Source organism: Papaver somniferum, chromosome 6 (assembly GCF_003573695.1).
Source record: "Papaver somniferum cultivar HN1 chromosome 6, ASM357369v1, whole genome shotgun sequence".
Lineage (NCBI taxonomy): Eukaryota > Viridiplantae > Streptophyta > Magnoliopsida > Ranunculales > Papaveraceae > Papaver > Papaver somniferum.
The window spans coordinates 108,539,704-108,560,049 of record NC_039363.1 but is presented as its reverse complement, the minus strand read 5'-3'; the positions used below and the strand labels follow the sequence as shown (position 1 = coordinate 108,560,049).

Below are 20,346 nucleotides of genomic sequence, written 5' to 3'. Positions count from 1 at the left end.
GATATACTTTGTTGCTTTAGTCGGTTATAATTTGTTGAGTTAGATGTTGAATTGGATGAATGAGATGGTTCTGTCTTTGCTTGGAGAAAGATTGACTTGAATTCAATTTGACTAAGTTACAGGATGGGTTTTTGCCATATTGCTCTGCATATTACCTAATCAATCTGTGAAATGTTGATTGTTTAGACTTATCTCGTATCCCAGAGTCCTAGATGTGTTGTTGTATTGTTGATTGTTTAGATGTATTGTGTGTTCTGAAGCTGTTAATGATGAACATGTAGGTTTTCTGCATTGGCTCTTTGATGCAATTGGGGGAGTATAACCTATTAATAAATGCTGGATATTTTGTTGAATGCTGAATTCATTGTGGTTGACCTATGGATTGGTTTTCAGGGAAGGCCTAAGCTAGGATAAGACTCGAGTCCGTGAATGACAGTCAGTTGTATTTTGATCCTGATTTCTCAGCATTCTGTAGTTCCTCGGCCAATTTCCATAATTCAATTGCCTTCTGTGACAATATTCCCTACTCCCTGTAGGTGGTGTGTAACCAAGGCAAGCCTGTAGCGTGTCAATGCTGCTATGTGAATGCTGATTTCATTACCTTTCATTGTTCAATGCTCAGATGCTGCTTTCATTACCTTCTGCCCTCATTGCCAGTTCATTTTGGGGGAACTCTGAAAAGGTTATTTGCCAGTTCATAGGATCTTTCCCACAGCAATTTGTTCATAAGTTACATAGCATTATTACAATTTGTTGAATTGGATGAATGAGATTATTGTTTTGTCTTTGCTCAACGATTAATTGCTGCAATCCATTTTGATTAGGATACTGGATGGGTTTTTGCAATTTTGCTCTGCATTATACTACACAGTTTACATGCCCTTTTTAGATGAAGCCCAATGCTTAGCAATCTGTATGTCTGTGTCAGAGTCCCAGTTGTATCGGGGTTTCTGAAGTTAGTGAATTTCATCTTCCATTTTTTCTTGATACAATTGGGTTTTGGGAGGGTGCAGTGTAACCTTTTACTAACTTTGTCAAATGCAATGTTATTCTCAACTTATGATGCCGAATACATCCAGGCCAATCTATGCATTGGTTTTATGCTGAGGAAGGGCTTCAGTTATGAATTAGTTTACTGTCTGTGAATAACATCCAAGGAAGTTGACATTTCAATATTTGCGCTGCATTCTGTAGTTCCTAAGCCATTTTTCATAATTCTGTTGCCTTCTGGGGCAATAATAATCCTTCTTAGGTGGCGTGTAACCAAGGCCAGCCTTTAGCATGTCAAAGTTGGTTTATGCAAGTTTCTACTATTCAATGTCTGGGTGCTGGTAAACATGTGAATGCTGTTTTCATTACCTTCCATTGTTCCACTTGTTCAATGCTCACCTGCTGATTTTCTCATTGCCTTTTATTGTGCAATACTGTGCTCATTTGCGGTTCATTTGCTCGGAAAAGTTTTGTGCCAGGGTTGCTCTGAACAGACTGGGTTTTAATCATTTGGGTGGTACAATATTTTTTATTAATCTTTGTGCCAAGCCCTTCGAAGAGAAGTAAGTCTTTTTCACAGCAATTTGCTCATAAGTTAGAGAGCAGGGGGATGTCGAGAGTGCAGTTAATTATTTTGTTCAAATTCTTTTTCCTTGAGAATCATTTTGATCCCATAATTATCCAGCTACAAGTAGGTCACAGATATCCCATTGCTCATAAGTCATACCACCCCCTATTCCATAATGACATAATCTATTAGTCTTCTACAACCACAAGAACCAACCTAAAAGATAACAGCAATAAGTACTTCACCACTTCCAATTGTTAGGGGGGTCATTGACCTTGGAAAAGCTTCATGTCCTATGTGTGAACGCATACATTTTTGAAAGTTGTATGAAACAGAAACTGGAAGTAGAAAAAAGCTTAAAATCCTAATAAAAACATACATCTTACCCATGCTCATCCCCATAATAAAAAAATGCATAACCTTTAAAGGAATCATAACCACTGCTGCCAGTGTGTTGTTGTTTGGTTGATCCATAGCTTCCTAGGCGTGCCCTTGTTTTGTGGTTTAACTGAACACTTAGTATAATAAAGACTCGATCAATCTAAAGCTTTTTTTCCCAGTTCTTGAAAAAGATTTGCTGCTGTTATTATTACCTACCATTGAAAAACCAGTATAGAGTCACCCTTTTAGTGGTAGTATAGGCAATAATCAAAGACCATGCTCTATTTTCCTGCCTCCTAATCAATCATAACTTGCACAAGCACGTATAAGAGCCCGCCTGACAACCTCGAACCTGATGTCTCAGGCCCAATGAAAGTCGGTTCAATGTAGATAGGTTTTGTTGGTCATGCGGAGGGAGCATATATGTCATTACTACTGTTATTTGTTCATTTCCCTATTAATCTTGACCACCGACACGGGCCCTCACTACGAAATTTACAAAGATCACGACTTGTTTTCCGTGACCCCAACATTTGTATCTTATATTCAATCAGTCAATCAATCCATACCTTTCCTGTCTCTCACGCTCAGATATCTCACTCTTGATTATCATTTTAATGTTCCAAATGATGTCCTAAATATATCTTGTTTGGGGGACTACGATGTGTATTCACTTTGTACCATATGGTTCTCGCATTGAATGTGAATTCTTTTTTTTTTTTTAAAATGATATGATTGAACCACATCTGGTAGTTGGATGTGAAGGCCGGGAAACACTGAAACATGTCTTTTATGGGGAATTTAAAGCCGAGGGAGGATCTATGGACACTTTTAGATGGACACTATCATGCATGATTTGGGTCATTTTCACCGCAAAACCCAAATGATAATCAAATTGAATCTAAGATTTTGATGTTACGTTCCTCTTATAAGACTTTACATTCCTAAAAAAAATGAGCACAATTCGAGATACCAAACCTCACCATCTACGAATCTTAATTTCAACCGTTAACTTTTAACGACTGATATTCAAAGGAATAGATGGTGATGCTATACGTCTCAAATTGTGCTCGTTTTTGGTAGGAATGTAGAGTCTTATAAGTGAAACGTATCACCAAAATACTAGATTCAAATTCATCATCGTTTGGGTTTTGCGGCGAAAATGACAAAAATCATGTATGATAGTGTCCATTTAAAGTGTCCATGGATCCTCCCTCTTTAAAGCCAACCTTAAAAATACTGTCCAAATTGGGTATACCCGGCCCGAGTTTAAGTGGACTCTTTTTAAGGGCCAAGGGGGGTGTCTAATGGGTGAAGCTACAAAACTACCCTTTCCCATTATAATTCTTATTACCCGAATCAGTTTTTTCAACTCATTTTCATTTCATCTTCTCCTCTTCCCTCTTCTCCTCTACCATACCGGCTTCTCCCACCACACCTCAATCGAAAACTCGTCGATTCGAAAATTCTATCGTCCATTAATCTTCAAACATGAAGCCGCGTGTTAAACAAACTTATAGAAGACCTAGTACTGAAGACCCTGTATTCAGAAAAGTAATTCAACACAAGCGGAACACAAAAACCGCTGAAGAAGAAGAAAGCACCGACGCCGCTGAAACCAAAGAAATTACGTGATTGAGAAAGTAAGGGTCTACTTAAACTTACTCCAGTACTTCAATTTTATGTTTGCATGTCAAATTAGGTCAGAAAAATCGAATTTGTGAATCTGCAGTTATGTAGCTGACAAGGTGTTTGTTCCACGACTTTGCCGACTTTTCATGTTTAGATGTAGTTGTTGTCTTCCTAAGTTGAATACCACACCGACTTTTCATATTTGGAAATGCCATTTACAAGACCGACTACCTATAGTCATCATCTTTCAAATTTGTCGACCTTGCCGACTTTTCATACTTTCAGAACTGAAAGTTTTGATTTCTTCTTTAATTTTGAGTATGAAATCACTCAGTAGTTTTTGCAATCCCTCTTTTAGAAGTGTTTGGCTAGTGTGCTTTCACTTCCATTGTTAAAAAAATTCTCCAAAAAGAAAAAAATTCCTCAAAAATAATAACCCATAATCCATGAAATCAATCTAAAATAAAACCTAATTTCAGAATTTTAATCATCTAATTAACTAACTAAATTAATTAATCTAATCATTTTTTTGTGGTAATTAACTTCGCCAAATTGGGGCATACCCAGATTAATTGTGGTATACCCAAATTTAAATGAACCTAGTGCCCTTACTAAGGGGTGGTCAAATGGGTTGAAGTTACTTTAGTACCCCTGTACTAATTAACCTAAAAACTAAACCCTAAACCTTAAAAACTAAAAACCATTTAATCTTCTTCTAATCCCTCTGCTCTTCTCCTTCCTTCATCTTATTCCATCAACCTAAAGTCAACCAAAAATTTCAATTTAAATTTTCTACAAAAATGGTTGATGCTAAACGATCAAGTAGAAATAAAGATTCAACAGATAACATCAAAAGATCCAAATCAGGGGAAAAAGGTAAGGGAAAAGTTGGAATGAGTAAATCCGAGAATGCAATCCCTGAGAATGTTGAGAAGAACCCTCCACCGGCGAAAAGAAGACTGTAAGTTATTTATAAACTCAAACCCATTATTGTTTTGTGTTTTTTGATTGTTATATTACGTTAGAAATCGAAAAATATGAATTTCAGGGTTTTTAGTCGGCAGGGTTTTTTGAGAAATATGATGCCGACATTAAGATTTTACTGTTAGTCGGCAAGATCGTAACACGAAGATCATGCCGACTTTTCATAACAACCATGGCGACTGTGAAACATTAACCAGGGCCAGCATGGTAATCAATAACCTACCCTGCGGACTTTCCTCTAGTCGACATATTCTTAAAATTGTACCGTTCCGACTTTATGTCACAGAAACCTGATTTTCCAGAGTTAACACTTGGCATATTTCTTGAATAGGACCCTACCGACTGTGTGTTAGTCGGCGTGGTAGATGATCACAACCATGTCGACTAAGTATTAGTCGACAATCTTTAGATTCTCGACCTTGCCGACTAGGTGACCATAACCATGTTTCAATGTGTATAATTTTCATATCTTTTATTTGTGTATTGTTTAGGTTCCCAGAGGGAAAAATAGAAGATATCCCTTATCTTGTTAGCAATGCAGCAGAGCTATTGGAATTTATTGACAAGATTTATTCTTCTTTAGAAGATCCTAAAGTTACTTCTGATGAGAAAGGAAGATCCTGAAGAATTTCTAAGGTTTATGGAGAGTCCTAGCAATCCCCTCAACTATGAAGAATGCACATCATCAGAGGAGGAAGATAAGGAGGTTGATCCAAGAACTTTTTTCAAGGTATCTGACTTTTTTGGAGTGAACCCCTATTACTATGAGGCCGATGACTACATAGGTCCAATGAAGGGAAAAGCAAAAGATGATGCCGGTGACAAAGCTAGTGATGGTGAAAACGCTAGTGATGTGGAGGAAGATAACAACAATGAGAAGGATCCATGAAATTCTTAAACTTTATTATGTTTCACTTGGTTTAGAAACTTAGATTGTGGTTTGAACTCTTACAATATGTTTTGAACTCTTAGATTGTGGTTTTAGACTTGTTAAACTTATGTTAATTTTCAGTTTCAGTTGCTTTAGAACTTATTCCTTTTTACGCAGTTTTAGACAATATTAGAGTTTTATTAAATAGTCATGGTTTGTAATCTCGACCTTGCCGACCATCCCAGGCTATATGCTATAATGCTGTCAGGGATAGGTAGTCGGCATGGTTTGAAATCTCGACCTTGCCGACTTAAATGTTAGTAGTATAAAAATATTACCTTTTAGGTACAAAGTACAACCCATTGAATGCTCAATGGCTAGAAATTTCAAAATCAAGACATTAAGTGTGTTGTTATTATAAAAGCATTCTCAACTTCATCTTCAACCTTTCATAAAGAATGGAAGTTTCAAGTGCAACACAACCAAATATTTGTAGTATTTGTACACTAAGTGGTCATTTTGCAAATGATTGTCCCTTTGAAGGAAGCAAATACACTATTTCTCATGAAAGCTGCAATAGGAGATGTATATCAGCCGTATGCTTCAAAATGCACCTGCTGTGAGTTTTTCTATTGGATAGATGAGCGCCTAGCTCCGTATGAAGATGAAGTTGCTAAAATCAACCTTCTACCATGGACAGATCCATGTTTCCACGGTAAGATGAAGCTGATTACCTCTCCTAAAAAATTGTATACCAGAAAAAAAATACTATCTATGTCCCAAATGTGTTAGGGTTAAGTTTTTAAGGTTTGTATGCTCTAATTAAGGTTTCTATGCTCTAATTAATTTTTTAACAATCATTGTATTCGAAGTTAGTCGGCACTATATAAAATTCAAAGAGTGCCGGTGTCTTAACAGTCGGCCCTTAACAGATTATTAACCTTGCCGAGGCAGGGTTGTTCTCATAAACCCTACCGACCACAAATTAGTCGGCACTGTATGAGGGCAATAACCTTGCCAACTGTTCCAGGCCTTTTTTCCTTTGCTGTCCTGCATGTACATTCAACAACCTGACGAAATCAAAACCTGCCGACCCTGGGACAGTTGACAAAGTCGTGTGATAAATACAATGCCGACCAAAGGAGTTGACACCAAAAAACCCACATCCATTTCATTCATTTGTAGTACTCCAAAGTACATTACACAAAACACGAATGCGATTACAAAAGTACTCCAAAAAGATTTCTTGTTTCCTAATCATAATCACTCAAATTCTATTGGAGGGAGTTCATTCAAATCTATTGAACCTCCTTTAGTCAAATCTATGGGACATTCCTTAGACTCATATAAAGCATTCCAAAGGTGCATGTTGTCCTCATAAAGTTTCATCCATTCCTTGCTCTTGTTGAATATGAACTTTTCCCAAAAACTAAACCTACAAAGAGGAGGTAATGGACATTCCTTGTTGAGTTGTAGACCAATAAAATTATTATTATCCACCAAAGCAATAACAATTCTTCTATGATTGAGATGCTCCACACAAACCGCATGTTTCGGTGCAAATGCTACACTTAGTCCTTTACTAAAAAAATGTACTATGCATGACCACGTATCCTCGAATAGATGGCCATACTCCGGAATTCTCAACCAATGCTCCCATTTGATAAGTGCATTTCCCTCCGGGCATTTAACACTAGTAAGCAATTCTTTAAAAGTCGCTTCTTTGTCCTCCATCGAACCTTCTAGCATCATTGAGATATAAAACTCCTTGTCTTTTTCAAGTCGGGCGACCATCTTCTTTCTTATGTATTGACATTGAGTGGGATTCTCATCAACCGCTCCACCTAGGTGTCCCTATTGTTACGAGGCAGCGTGAAACCCACAATTTTCATCCTTTGGGACATCGTCTGTACCAAGAACGAACTCTTTAATGATTTCATGGAGTTGTACACGATACTCTTCCAATACCGGTTTTACTACCTTCCTCGAACGACCTATTTTCTTCACAACATCTCCTTCACTTGCTTGACTCTCAATAGGTGTAATCTTTGGCTCCATGGTTTATTTCTATTGGTGTAGTTGTATCCTTCCTTGGCCGACCCCTTTTCTTTCCAACAAATTCCACACTTGCTTGACTCTCAAGAGGTGGAGTGCTATTTGGATTCAAGTTTGACACTGTTGGTGTAGTTGTTTCTTTCCTCGGACGACCTCTTTTCTTTTTAGCCGGCTCCTTTTTGTATTGCGCCTCGGTATAATCATTTCCGGATGGATCGCATTTTGTACCCAAATACTCTTTAATTTGTTGTTTCTTCCGCCATTGTCTTTGTGGTAGGTGGTCTACCCGTTGGATCTTGTTTCCCCGGTTCTTGAAGTTCTTCCATAAAAGGGTAAACAATCGGAAACTTGTGCTTCATAATTTGTTTGTCAAACCTATTCAATGTGGGGTACTTATCGAGGATTATTCTCCCAAGTTCCATGTCTCCAAACTCTTCACTGAGATCTTCTCTTGGAGCCGGTTTGAAAGATAATTTCTTCCAATAAGGAACAATATCTTCAATCAGAATTGGATTTATACCTACCAAGCATATGACGACATGGAAGTTCGATAGCCTTCATTATCCTACACTTACAAGGAGTGCTCGGGTCGTCATACTTTTGATATAACTTGAGATGTTTCATTATAAAACCTATTGCCCAATGCGAGACATTGCAATGTATTCCAACAAGCACCAATTATCCTCCTTAAACTCTTTCAACTTCCGGAACCTACTTTCTTCGAATTGCTTTCTTATCTTTTTGATATCATTATTAGTGTACTTGTGGATAGCATGTTGCACCGTCACAATCCCAGTTTGACTCGTGAAAAATAGACCTTTTAGTCTCCCATGAGCTTTCTCTACCATACTTGTTGACTCAAGTTTGAGATATTTATAGTCGTAAGTAAAAACATACACAAACCTCTCTTTGTGTGGCGTCAACCATTGTCTCTTGCAATATTCCACTACTTTGGGGTAATTAGTGCCCCAATCATCCTCGAACTCCTTCAAGTTTATCTCATATCTTGCCACACTCATCGACCAAACCAACTTATCCCACGATTTCATGAATAACCCAAACTTGATCTCACCTTCTTTCCATTCTTCGTCTTCTTTATTCTTCTCTTTCTTCTTCTCCTCTTTAGTTAGTTTACTAAGACGTTCATCTTCCTCCTTTTCACGTTTAGTACATTTCTTTGCCTTTGGCTTTTGGATATGATTCCTATAATTCTTTATAAGATTGCATTGTATATTCCAAGTGCAAAGAAAATTTTGTGCCTTGGGAAAAACTATCCTCACGGTGTTCATTATTGCTTGCTCATTGCCAGAAACTACAACTCCGGGAGTCTCGTCTTCGTGGTAGAGAAGCTTAAAAGTTCCCAATACTCAAATATAGCTATCATCCTTCTCACGATCCATAAAACACCAAGCCACCGTGAATGATTGCTTATCCGAGGTTTGTCACACAATGTTCAACAAAGGCATGTTGTACCTATTCGTCTTATAAGTACAATCCATGAACAAAACTTGGTAAAAGCACCAGACCAATTGAATCATATAGGGATGCGCAAGAAAAATACGATCCACCTTCCCCTCCAATGACTCATGGTGCCTCACCTTGTAATTGTATTTATGTGCCAACCATTGTGATTCTTCCATTACCTTTCTTCCATCTCATTCAACTCTTTTGATAGTTTCCATGGCCGCATAAATTGTAGTCAATGAAGAAAGGTTATGCGGGTCGTCCCTCTTGAACTTACTAAGGAGCTTGCTTGGTTTAATTTCCCAACTTGTTTTTACTTGTTCGAACTCATGCAGTTTTAACTTGGCAACTTGGCAGTGCCCGACAAGACTTTCCGGATCTTTATGGTTATTCCAACCAACATAAATTATACTCATTCTCCACATGTTATCAGTGTCTTTGTTCCTCCAAAAATATTCTTGAATGGGCATCCACACTTCTTTGACTTCGTCTTGTACACCCTAATCGTCTTCTTATCATACACATAACCCTTTCTCTTGTGACTTGCGTCCGGCGACCCACTACACTCGCATACCATTTCAAACCGCGAATCTTTTTGTTGGGTGTTTTTAACTAGAACACACATCTTCTCTTTTGGTTTCTCAATAACCCACTTGACCCGTCATCTTTTTCCTTCCATTCCAAATCATTAGCATAATGTGCGGAAGTATTAGGACTCCTAACATTGTGAGCTCGAGGCTGATCCGTCATCGGTACCAATGCAACCTACAAAACATCACAAGTTAGTTGATATGTACTACAATAGTCGGCAGGGTCGATATATAAAACAACACCAACTAAAGAACAGCCGGCATGGTAGAAAAATAAAACACTGCCGATTAAACTATAGTCGGCAGGGTCTACGTATCCACTACAATGCCGGCTTAAACATTTTCAAATCACGTCTCCTACGCTGCAAAAATCTTATAGTCGGCAGGGTTCAAATTTTCGACCTTGCCGACTAACGCTGCTCATGAAAAGTCAGGGCATTTGGTAATATATACCATGCCGACGCTTACAGTCGGCATGATCGACAATCGTCGACCTTGCGACACTAGGCAGCAGAAGTGAAAAAAAAGGCAAAATCGATCATTTGCATGGAAAAATTGCAATCTTCACCATGTAAGTTGTGTACCTGATTACTTGCAGCTCATTTTTCTTCTGCTTGGTCATTAGATTCTACGTTTGGCTCAAGACATTCATCACTTCCATACCCATCTTGAGTTTGAGGGAAATAAAAGTGAGGATCATGCATATATCCATTTAATCATGATTTGGTAGATCATCATACAAGTACTCATCTGTAGGAGGAAAGTTAGAAGACTTCCCCACTCAAAATCAGGGTTAGAATCACTCGTCTCACTCATATCACAAATTTCTCAAAAACCCTAACTTTCCACCCCAAAAACTTCCTCTACTACTTCATACTCTTTCTTACTCTCAATTATTTCCAAATCCACTCATATAAATCAACTAACTAATCTAACTAATTTAACTAATCTAATCATTTTAATTAAATTAGTGTTAACCATTGCATGGACAATTTAACCATTTTGAAAAAACATGGTTAAGGAAGGGTTTGTTTTACTTCAAAATGACATGTCTTTTGTCTCATTAGATATACCCCAATTAATCTGGGTATAACCCTGTTGAGGGGTGATTTTGACTTTGGTTTTACAAGTCATACCCACAACACACCCAATTTCCAAGAGGAGAGAGTGAGAAAAAATCCCTTCTATTGTACTATATGCCTCTTTATATAGACTTTTCAAAAATTATTGATAAAAAAAAAGACTTTTCAAAAGCTCATCTTTTTATGATATCATGTCACATGTCCTAAACCTCCTTAATTACTACTAATGACATTCCTTCTCTAATACAACCTCCTTTTTCCTATTAATTCCTCCCTTATCCTTTTTATCTTATGGATACTTTCTTAGTGGACTTGGGGACTATGTTGGGTTAGCCTTCCTTTTAGGGGCACACTAGCCCGACTAAGGGGTAATATTTTTTAATGTATCAACAACCCCAATCAAGCCAGGTTAATTAAGCAAGAGTAAATTAACCATTTTGATAATAATTGGTTAAGGAGTATTGGGTTTTACTTCATAATGATCCGGAATTTGTCTCAACAGGTATATCCCAATTAATCTGAGTATACCCCAATTTGTCCAAGTTCAAAATGGTTTTGAGACAGAAATAAGTTAGAATTTTTTTTCATTGGGTTACAAAGATTTTTTTTAAATTTCTTATGCTCGCGACTGTTCGAGCATTTTTGTTTGTTTTTCTTTTTCTTTAAAGAATTAGCATACACAGGATAGCTAATGGACTGTGGACCGATCCGGCCGATATAAACTCTCAAACACGCGCATAACCACTCTACAAGTAAGACATATGTTATGTCTTGGAATATTGGTGTCAGTCATATGATGAATCAAGTCAATTCAAAACAATCTTTTAATCCGTTGCATGTTATTTAGAAGTGGAATTAAAACAAAAAGTAGTAGTTGTTCGTAAGCTTTATGGGGAACCAGATAGTACAAAGCGTGCCTTGCAGAGAGATAGAAAGGGGATAAATTATACAAAAAATGCTTGTATCTGTTTGGTTCTTTACAATAATAACTCTTATAATAATCTCATCAATATTTATCTTTCTAGATTGAAGATGAGGTTTTTTAGTTTTCATCGGGATTCAGAATTAAGTAGAAGGGAAAAGTCTGATTCATCGATATGTTTTTTCATCAATTACTCTCAGTCTCATATAACTTACTATTGAATGGGATTAATTGTGTTTCGTACTACGAAAAAACAAAAATAACTTACTACTGAACTGAATGATGGATTAATTGGGTTTCATACTACAAAAAAAATAAAATAAAATCACTTCAATAAAAACAATAACAACACTCCAACTCCAACATATAAATATATAAACACACCAATTTCATTTTCTAGTATTTAGAGATCTAAAAATGAACGACAAATGAATGTCTCTTTTCAGTTACTTTGCTATGTGCATGCCTAGCTAGTTGCTAGGTGCATGTTCGCGCTGTTAAATATAACTCCTTACATTCTTGCAAAAATATCCTTCACTTTATCTAGAGTGAAAGAGGGCTACATCTAGCCAGAGGAGAATGTACGTAAGAGATTGTAAACGGAAATCCCCTTTACAATCAATTTTTCACACCAAGAAGGTAAGCATCCCCGTGTACTTTGATATTAATAACCAATGTTTTTCTTGTGTGGCCACGACCACCAATACAACAATATCACAGATTTCTGCCGCCACCGTGTCCCTGTGTTTTCATCTGAAAAACGCTAGAGACATTCTTTGTTTTTCTTCTTCTGATATCGACTCAAGGATTTTTCTCCTCAAATGGAACGAGTACAAGAGAGACAAACTGGCTAGATATATTTCTTCAGTCTTCCACCACATGACATAGTTAACCATATACATAGTTGTCTTTTTTTCTCTTTTTTACAGCATAGTAATTCATAAGGAAGAGAAGAGCCTTCCATAATCACCAATCCTAATAGATAGATAGATAGATATATATATATAGCATCAAAATATAACATCTTATGCAACCCACTCAAAATCATGACAAACTGATCATTTCTCAAATATGCAAAAACCCATATTATCACCAAGCGAAACTGATGAAGTACTACTTAAAAACCCATTCTTCAACTTACTGTGATTCATCACTTCCTCCTTTCCAGTACCACTTTGCATTAATAGCAAGCTCATCATATTATCTGAATTACTATTATTAGCAACATGATATTGTTGTTGTTGTTGATGGTCCACGATAAAGTTGGAAAGCCCTTCAACATTATGATCAAATCCATCTTCTTGACTCATCAACTGAGATGCGACAAACTTATCAAGGGCTCTCCAGTCACTACTCGTAACATTCTGCTCCATGTCCATCATATTATTACTACTACCATTATATCCTAATCTTGCAACCTGCTCCATGTTCATCATATCAGTATTGTTAAACCCTAATATGGCAGAAACCTGTTGTTGGTGTTGCTGCTGCTGCTGTTGCTGCTCTTGATGATGAAGAGGATTATAATCATCGCTATTCTCCGATACCAGTGACATAAAGCTTGGCCTCTTAAGCAAGGGGAGTGATGGACTTTCTAACTGAGGAAGCTGTACAAAATGATCAGAGTTTAAGAAATTCAAGTTTTCGACTTCAGTTGCAGTTTCTTGCTTACACATGAAATTTTGTTGTCGACGATTTCTTGATATATAATCGACAGAAGGTTCTACTGTTGAACTGACTCCACTTGTTTCATCATAAAAGTAATTAGATGACGATGACTCCCATCCTTCACTTGTTTTCATTTGGTTGGTGGTGGTCGTTCGTTTCTTAAATGCCCGGCACACTACCCATCCTTCTTCCTGTAAAGCATTTCACCAACAAGCGATTAGATGGGTGAAAAGACGATACCTTAATTGGTGAAAAGTTAAAATTCAGCATGGAACTAAGCATGTAAAAGGTGATTATTAGTGTTTCTTTTTAATGGACATCTTAATCTGTTTGAGAAAGAGTGGTATGAGTTTGGTTGAGAAAGTGTTAAAAGCAACGAAACAAAAGTTATCTTTTGACAAACTGAAAACAATATATTTAGTGAAGAATTTCTCGGAGCAGAAAGCTAAACTCTGCAAAACCAATAAAAACTTTTATCTAGATTATTAAAAATAATTCACTTTTTTGACTTCCAAATGTTCCATAAAAGTTTAATTTAATTCCATTAACATTTTAAGTTTTTTTTTCTTCTTTCCCTGGAGCCCCATTTTTACTTTATAGAACTCTCAAATACTAGCTGGAGAACTAAAAATCTTTGAAAGGACAGTAACACTTGCATGAGTTGAAATTAAAAATATTGCCTACTATTATTTCTTTGTGCATGGAACTATGATATAGTGAGGGTTAGAGTTTCTTGCCTGTGGAGGTCCATTCTCATCGGATTCAAGCCGGTACTCGTGCATGATCCAATCAGTTTTTTGTCCATTTGGTGCCCTTCCCTTGTAGAAAACAAGAGTCTTTCTCATACCTATGAGCCTCATTTTTTCATACACTGCCTTGTCACGTCCTGTTGCTTTCCAGAATCCAGCCATAGTTGCCCTATTTGTTCTTGTTCCAGTTGGATACTTCTTATCTTTGTGGCTAAAAAAGTACCACTCACTCTGCTCCTCATACCCAATTCTACATCGATCTGCAATCAACACATACAAACAAGATGAGAAAACAGTGATTTAGCCCCACTTGACAACTACTAAATACTTAAAGTTATTTTTACCTGAGTCAAGTTACATTCTTATATGTGCTCATCATATATATAGGTACAAACCGCAAGGAATCTCTTCCAGAGCACAAGGCTTTGTCGCCAAACTAGTCTGGTACATACAGCTCTAGTGGCTGCAGGTCCGGAAAGCCAGAAACTATATCGGAAAGGTGTTCTTTGAATAATCTTTAACCATGTGATGACTAATTAGGCTTTGTTTTCCCCTATGTTGCCTAAGAGTTGACTACAAAGTTCTATATATTGAGTTGGCTAGTTTGGTCAAACCTCATTAAACTAGATCATTTCTATTGCTAGCAAGAGACAAGAGTCACCTCCAAATAAATTAGTTAATGAGAAACTATTAATATTAAGAGAACATAAATAAATTAAATAACATTAGTGATCTAACATACCTATAAGATCCCATGGTTCAATTCTGTATAGATCGATATCTCTAATAACATCAAGATCTATCTTCTGGCAAGCTATTTTCTTCTTCAGATAATATCCAACTAGCTCTTCATCGGTTGGATGGAACCTAAAACCCGGCGGGACACAGGATTCCATCGTCTCCATATATAATCACAGCCAGCAAGCAACGCCAAGCACCACTAACTGCATTAAATTCACCACCAAAACTTATTAGCATTTACTCTTATCATCATCTTTAAATCATAACAAAGACAACAAAGATAGAAGATAACCTAAACCCAGAAGAAAAGGCAAAATGGAGAAGAAATGTAGAAAAATAAAACCCTACAAACTAATCAGACGAGGACATGTGTTCATGAAAGATAATCATCAAGATCATTTAGCGTGAAGGCCGACAAATACCAAACCTCCGTTTCTCTAAAAAAGATATAAGCGCGTGTTATAAACAAAAACGCTGTTTTGTCGCTTACAATGATTTCTGTTGTGGTAATTCCATGAAGAGAAAAAAGAGAAGAAACTGAGAAAAAACATTATCAGCTAGGTTTATGATAAAATCCAAACAGAGGCCATATAATTCCCGGTTGGACAAATAGCTAGCTATGGTTTCAACTTCATGCTCTAAAAATTCTCTCTGTGGGCACTTTTTTTGGGTTTGTAAGGTGTGAAGAAGAAAGAGACAAGTTGTGGGTTAGTGTTAATGATGTTGTCTAGTAGTAGTGATGGGTGAAGTTAATGGTGGAAATCATTCAACAACACAAGTAAACTTACTAATACCTGCATCATAATAGAAATATATAAAATGGTCAAATTCACACTCACTACTATTACTGTATTATATATAAAAATATAATCTATATGATTCCCCACAAAAACAAACATGAAAAGGGAAAAAAGAGAAGAAGATAGAAAAGAGTTAGCGTTAAAATTTCAAATTCTTTAAACCCACAATCAGCTAAAAAAATATTCGTCGCCGTCTCTTTGTAAAGCGAGTTGAACCCACAAGCCGAACGGTTCATCAATTTATCTTTAAATTAAGAGGGAACTAATTGTCAAAAATGATTGCACTTAACAGACTCAAAACGAATGAACTTACCCCGATTCTATGATGTAATTCATTATCTACTAATATAATTTCATGTTCCAGTAAGAAAAAAATCAACTAATGGGTAACGTTACTTGTATGATCAAAATATATGTAATCAGATTGAACTAAAAGACTTGAATTTGAATTTATGGGATGAAACATGCACTATGTCTATATGATGATATGTATAAAAAAAAGGAAATAGAAAAGAAAAGTGCAAATTTAAGAACCTTTTTTGATGAAACTTTTGCATTATGCAGATAAGATTGACTTTGTTAACTTACCAAGTAGGAATATTCAAGAAGTTGTGTTTAAAAATGATGCAAGAAATTATAACCCTAGCTTTAATCAAGCTCCTTTTGAGACATTTTGAAAGATTTAAAGATCATAGACCAGACAAAGAGAGTAACAGTGTGACATCAGCAAAAATTTGTATCAGCACGCCTAGCTATATATTTCTGTGTGTAAGAAAGAAAGAACGACATAAACAGAGACCATTTTCAGTGGATCAGCTAGCCCTGCTGCGACTAATGCGAAAGAGAATGAATACCACTTTGAGCTTAAAAAAGGAACGAAGTCTGAGTCGTCTGACTTTATTGTCTGCTTGTCTATGAAAGTTGAATGCAAAAAGTCTGACTAACTTCTTATCAGACTCCTTTTAAGTTCTTGGTTGGATGGACTACTGCTAGTTTTTGGCATCTAGCAGACATTGTAAGGACTTCGTACTCAATAAATGAATCAGGACCGTTTGATTCATTCATCATTCTTCCTGGAAGTTGGAGTCTTACTCTCGACATTTACGCTGAAATTATTTAACAACTAAATAGTCTAAATCTTAACTGAAACTTAACGGTCTTTCTTATGGCTGCTTCTTAATTTCAGCTGATCAAGTAGCTTGGAGAAGCCCTAATATTGCAAGACTGAGGTGATCAGGTATATATGTACTGTACAACATTTTCTTAGGGTTTGTGAGCAGTTGCAAATCACATATAAGGACTCGTTTAACTTGAAGACCTTAGAATTAATGAGCGATCTAGACCTAGACATAATTTACATAATTGCAGACTATACTAGTATATGCAAATGCATGGATTTGAGTAGATTGTTCCTTTTAGACGTGAACCTGAGCACAAACACAATCATGCATCACAACTATTGCGATATAACAAAACCATGCACCCTACCAAATTAATGGAGTGATCCTAATTGTATTTGTAGTGAGAAAAAACAAATGAAGCATGAAAGGAGAACCAGCTAGAAGATCAATAAAATATCCCGATCCGCTCTTATTTCTTTGAACGCATGGCTAATCAACAAACAAGAAAGTGCACGTAAAAATTTAAATATATCAGCTAAATTCTGCCGACGGATCAATCATATATGAATATATAAGTCATCTACAACATAAAAACTAATTAATCTGTTAGGATCCATACATAGATTACAAACCTTAGTTACCTTTTAGATGGGTGTATCTAAAAAGAGATCAATGATCGATAGTTCGTTGTAAAACTAAGATGTGGGTTATCTAGAGCTAGTAGTGATGCGCAGCTTGATTGGTTCGTTACAAATGCAGCTTAATTAGATGTAGAGGAAAACAATGGAATGTTGCACAGAAGAAGAGGGAGAGGTAGAGAATTAAAATTCCGTTAGGGATAGAGAAGAGGGTGTGTATAAATAAAACACAAAAAGAGGTGCTGGTAGAGAAGAGAAAGAGAGAGACAGAGAGAAAGAGAAGGAGGACCGCTTGAGTGCGCGTGGTTTGATGGTATGAACATCACTCTTCTTCTCTATACCTTTCCCCGTTTTCAGTGGATGACGCCATCCTTTTCATTCCCACCCCCCACACCACATTTCTACCTCTCTCTCTCTATCTACCCTAACTTTTTCTTTTTCCTTTTACAAATTGAAATTGTCCACCCTTGTATAATTTTGATTCATAAGTCACTGTAATTGGCTATTTGCTACCCTGACATTACAATTCTCCTACACGGTTTTTGACACTAGATATCTTTGGTAGGGGCCGTTGGGCCAAGAATAATATGCACATAACTTTAGAAATTTCTTACGAGCTACACTACTTTATCTACTATGGATCGAGCTAATTGGGATTCTACTTAAAATTGTGTTGTTTTTGTCATATTACATGTCAGCGGAAATGGGTATATAGTTAGACTCGAACGAAAGGGATCATCATGCATGGACAACGGCCAAATTTTATTGTTTTTGATTTTATTACTCTAAGCGAATACGAGAGTTGGAGTAATTAAACCGACCGACTGCCAACCCAAGAAAGTGCGTAGTTAAGTGCAGAGAAACATCTTAATTTACGACAAAGATTCTCATATATACACGATCCACCAATCAAACATGCATAAATAATGGTCATCATGGCCAACACCGGCCAACTGATAAAACCTTAGCTCAAGCTGATCACATAGGTATGTTAAAATTGTTTTTGTAATGTTCCCGTCCATATCCTGAACATGATTAATAAGACTTTTAGAATAAGCCATGATTAGTTAATTGCTAGCTATAACTTATGCTATATTTGTACGTCGCAATCAACAGATGAGGAATTTTGTAACCTCCACCACTTACCTGGTGAACGAGGCATCAAACAACTCGAGCAATCAGAATGCCCTGATTTAAAGGAAATCAGCTACAGAACCACTTGACCACTTCTACTGTTTAGGTATGATTACAATCTATTCTGAGTTTCAGCAACAACATATACCATCTGTTGAGCTAGCAAGTATTTTCAAAGACTTAGTGAGATTATTCCGTGAATTTAATTGCACTTATATAGTCAAATATAAACAAATTATCTGTGAATATTGTAATTCCACAAGCCATAAGAAGGTTGCTGAGCCTTCGAGGTCAAGGAAATTCACGGAAACTTTACAAAAGAACTGAGCTCCAACGATGGCTCTATGATCAACAGCTGATAATGTTCTGGACCCTGTCTAAGTTTACTTATGGATCCCGTAGTCACGAGTCCGTAACTTTTTTCTGACTAGAACTAATTACCTAACGCTCATGGTGGCATGAAGTTCTGAGGCCGGAAAATACACATTAAACTATTTCATCATACGGACAATGATACCTTAGTTTTAGTAATTGTCATATTGCCAAGTGATCGAATCATCAAATATTTGCACAAATCAGTGTCGCCACCTAAAAACCACCCTAAACTACCAACTATTATAAAATGCATGATAATATATAGATGCGCAAGGAATATCGCTTAACTGCTAAAATGCATTTAAAAAGTTTCAGCCTCATATTAACCGGACGGCATAAAGGCGGCGCAATTTGCACGAAGGATAATAGTCATGCATCGTATCCTCGTAATATTAGGTTCTCTAATATCGGCGTTGAGTTGAATGCCCACGAAATCCATATAAAAAGGAACGGGAATGAGTTTTGAACTAAATATAATACATGATCCGCGCTAAACTGATCGAATTCGTCTCTCTCAAAAAAAAAAAGTAATCCTTTATAGGGGCAGCATGGTTTATTAGAGGGACGTCATTCTAATAGGACAAAAAACGTCATTATATGATCATTCAAGATGTGAGATGTCCGTTATAAAAAAAATTGGAAATGACAAATTAATCCTCATAGTTGATAACCTAGTGTAGTGATGATAATCAAGTCTAATGTTAATGATTAATTTCACTTATATTAACTCAAAATCAAAACAAAATCAGATTTTAGAGTTTAAAAATAAAATAAAATTTGGAGATGGTAGAGAAGTTTTAACCCAACGTGAAGGTCAAGCTCAATCAATTGAAGAAATTAACCAACAAAGTGAAAACCTAATGCCTAAAAATGACCAGGTATACTTCTAAATTAGTCCCAACTAGCTTTTTGTTGCTCAAATACGTAAAAAAAATTCAATTTCTTACATTTTCAGAGCTAATTACGGTTGGCATTTTACTCGTAACCAACTGTGATTCATAGTTACGGTTCGTAAAAGATGAACTACCAACCGTAACTGGTTAAATTTGGGAAAAACCCAATTGTAAAACCGTAACAGTTACGGTTGGTAACCAAATGCTCGATACCAACCGTAACTGAGTTACGGTTGTTAAATAAAAATTGTTACCAATCGTAACTGAAGAAAATTCTCAGATATAAGAACATACGGTTGGTAATTGAACTATTACCAACCGTAACAACATCAAATTCTCCAGTTACGGTTCGTAATAGAGTTAAAATCAACCGTAACTCACATAAACCCAGAAATTTGAATTTCAATTTTCACCTAAAACCCTAATTTCTGATAGAAATTAAACTTAAATCGAACAAAATAAACTAAACCCTAATTGGGTTTTTCATAACATACCTCATATAAGTCATAATACTTGATTAATTTCGAATCGCTGATTAATCGAAAACAATGACATTTTCAGTTTTAATAAAGATTACGGTTGATGGGAGGAGAAGAGAAGAAGAAAGAAAACAAATTTTTCAATTTAACTTTGTTTTAGGTTAAAATATGGGAAGGATAATCTAGACAATTTACAAAACCATCTGGAC

At 36.4% G+C, this 20,346-nt stretch overlaps 1 protein-coding gene across 3 annotated transcripts; it reads right to left on the bottom strand.

Moving 5' to 3' along the window:
* Positions 1–11,984: 11,984 nt before the first annotated feature.
* Positions 11,985–17,529, bottom strand: LOC113288796 (NAC domain-containing protein 37-like). 3 transcript variants are annotated; one of them, XM_026537918.1, is made up of 4 exons: positions 17,251–17,529; positions 14,699–14,900; positions 13,945–14,216; positions 11,985–13,398 (listed from the first exon to the last, which is right to left on the bottom strand). In XM_026537918.1, exons 2-4 carry the CDS (start codon positions 14,859–14,861, stop codon positions 12,598–12,600), a joined length of 1,236 nt encoding a protein of 411 aa, XP_026393703.1. In that variant the 5' UTR covers positions 14,862–14,900; positions 17,251–17,529; the 3' UTR covers positions 11,985–12,597. The 3 variants fall into 3 exon arrangements, with proteins under 3 accessions (XP_026393703.1, XP_026393702.1, XP_026393704.1); XM_026537917.1 differs by having other exon boundaries at positions 17,260–17,529; XM_026537919.1 differs by lacking the exon at positions 17,251–17,529 and adding an exon at positions 15,125–15,169.
* Between the last annotated feature and the right edge of the window lie 2,817 nt (positions 17,530–20,346).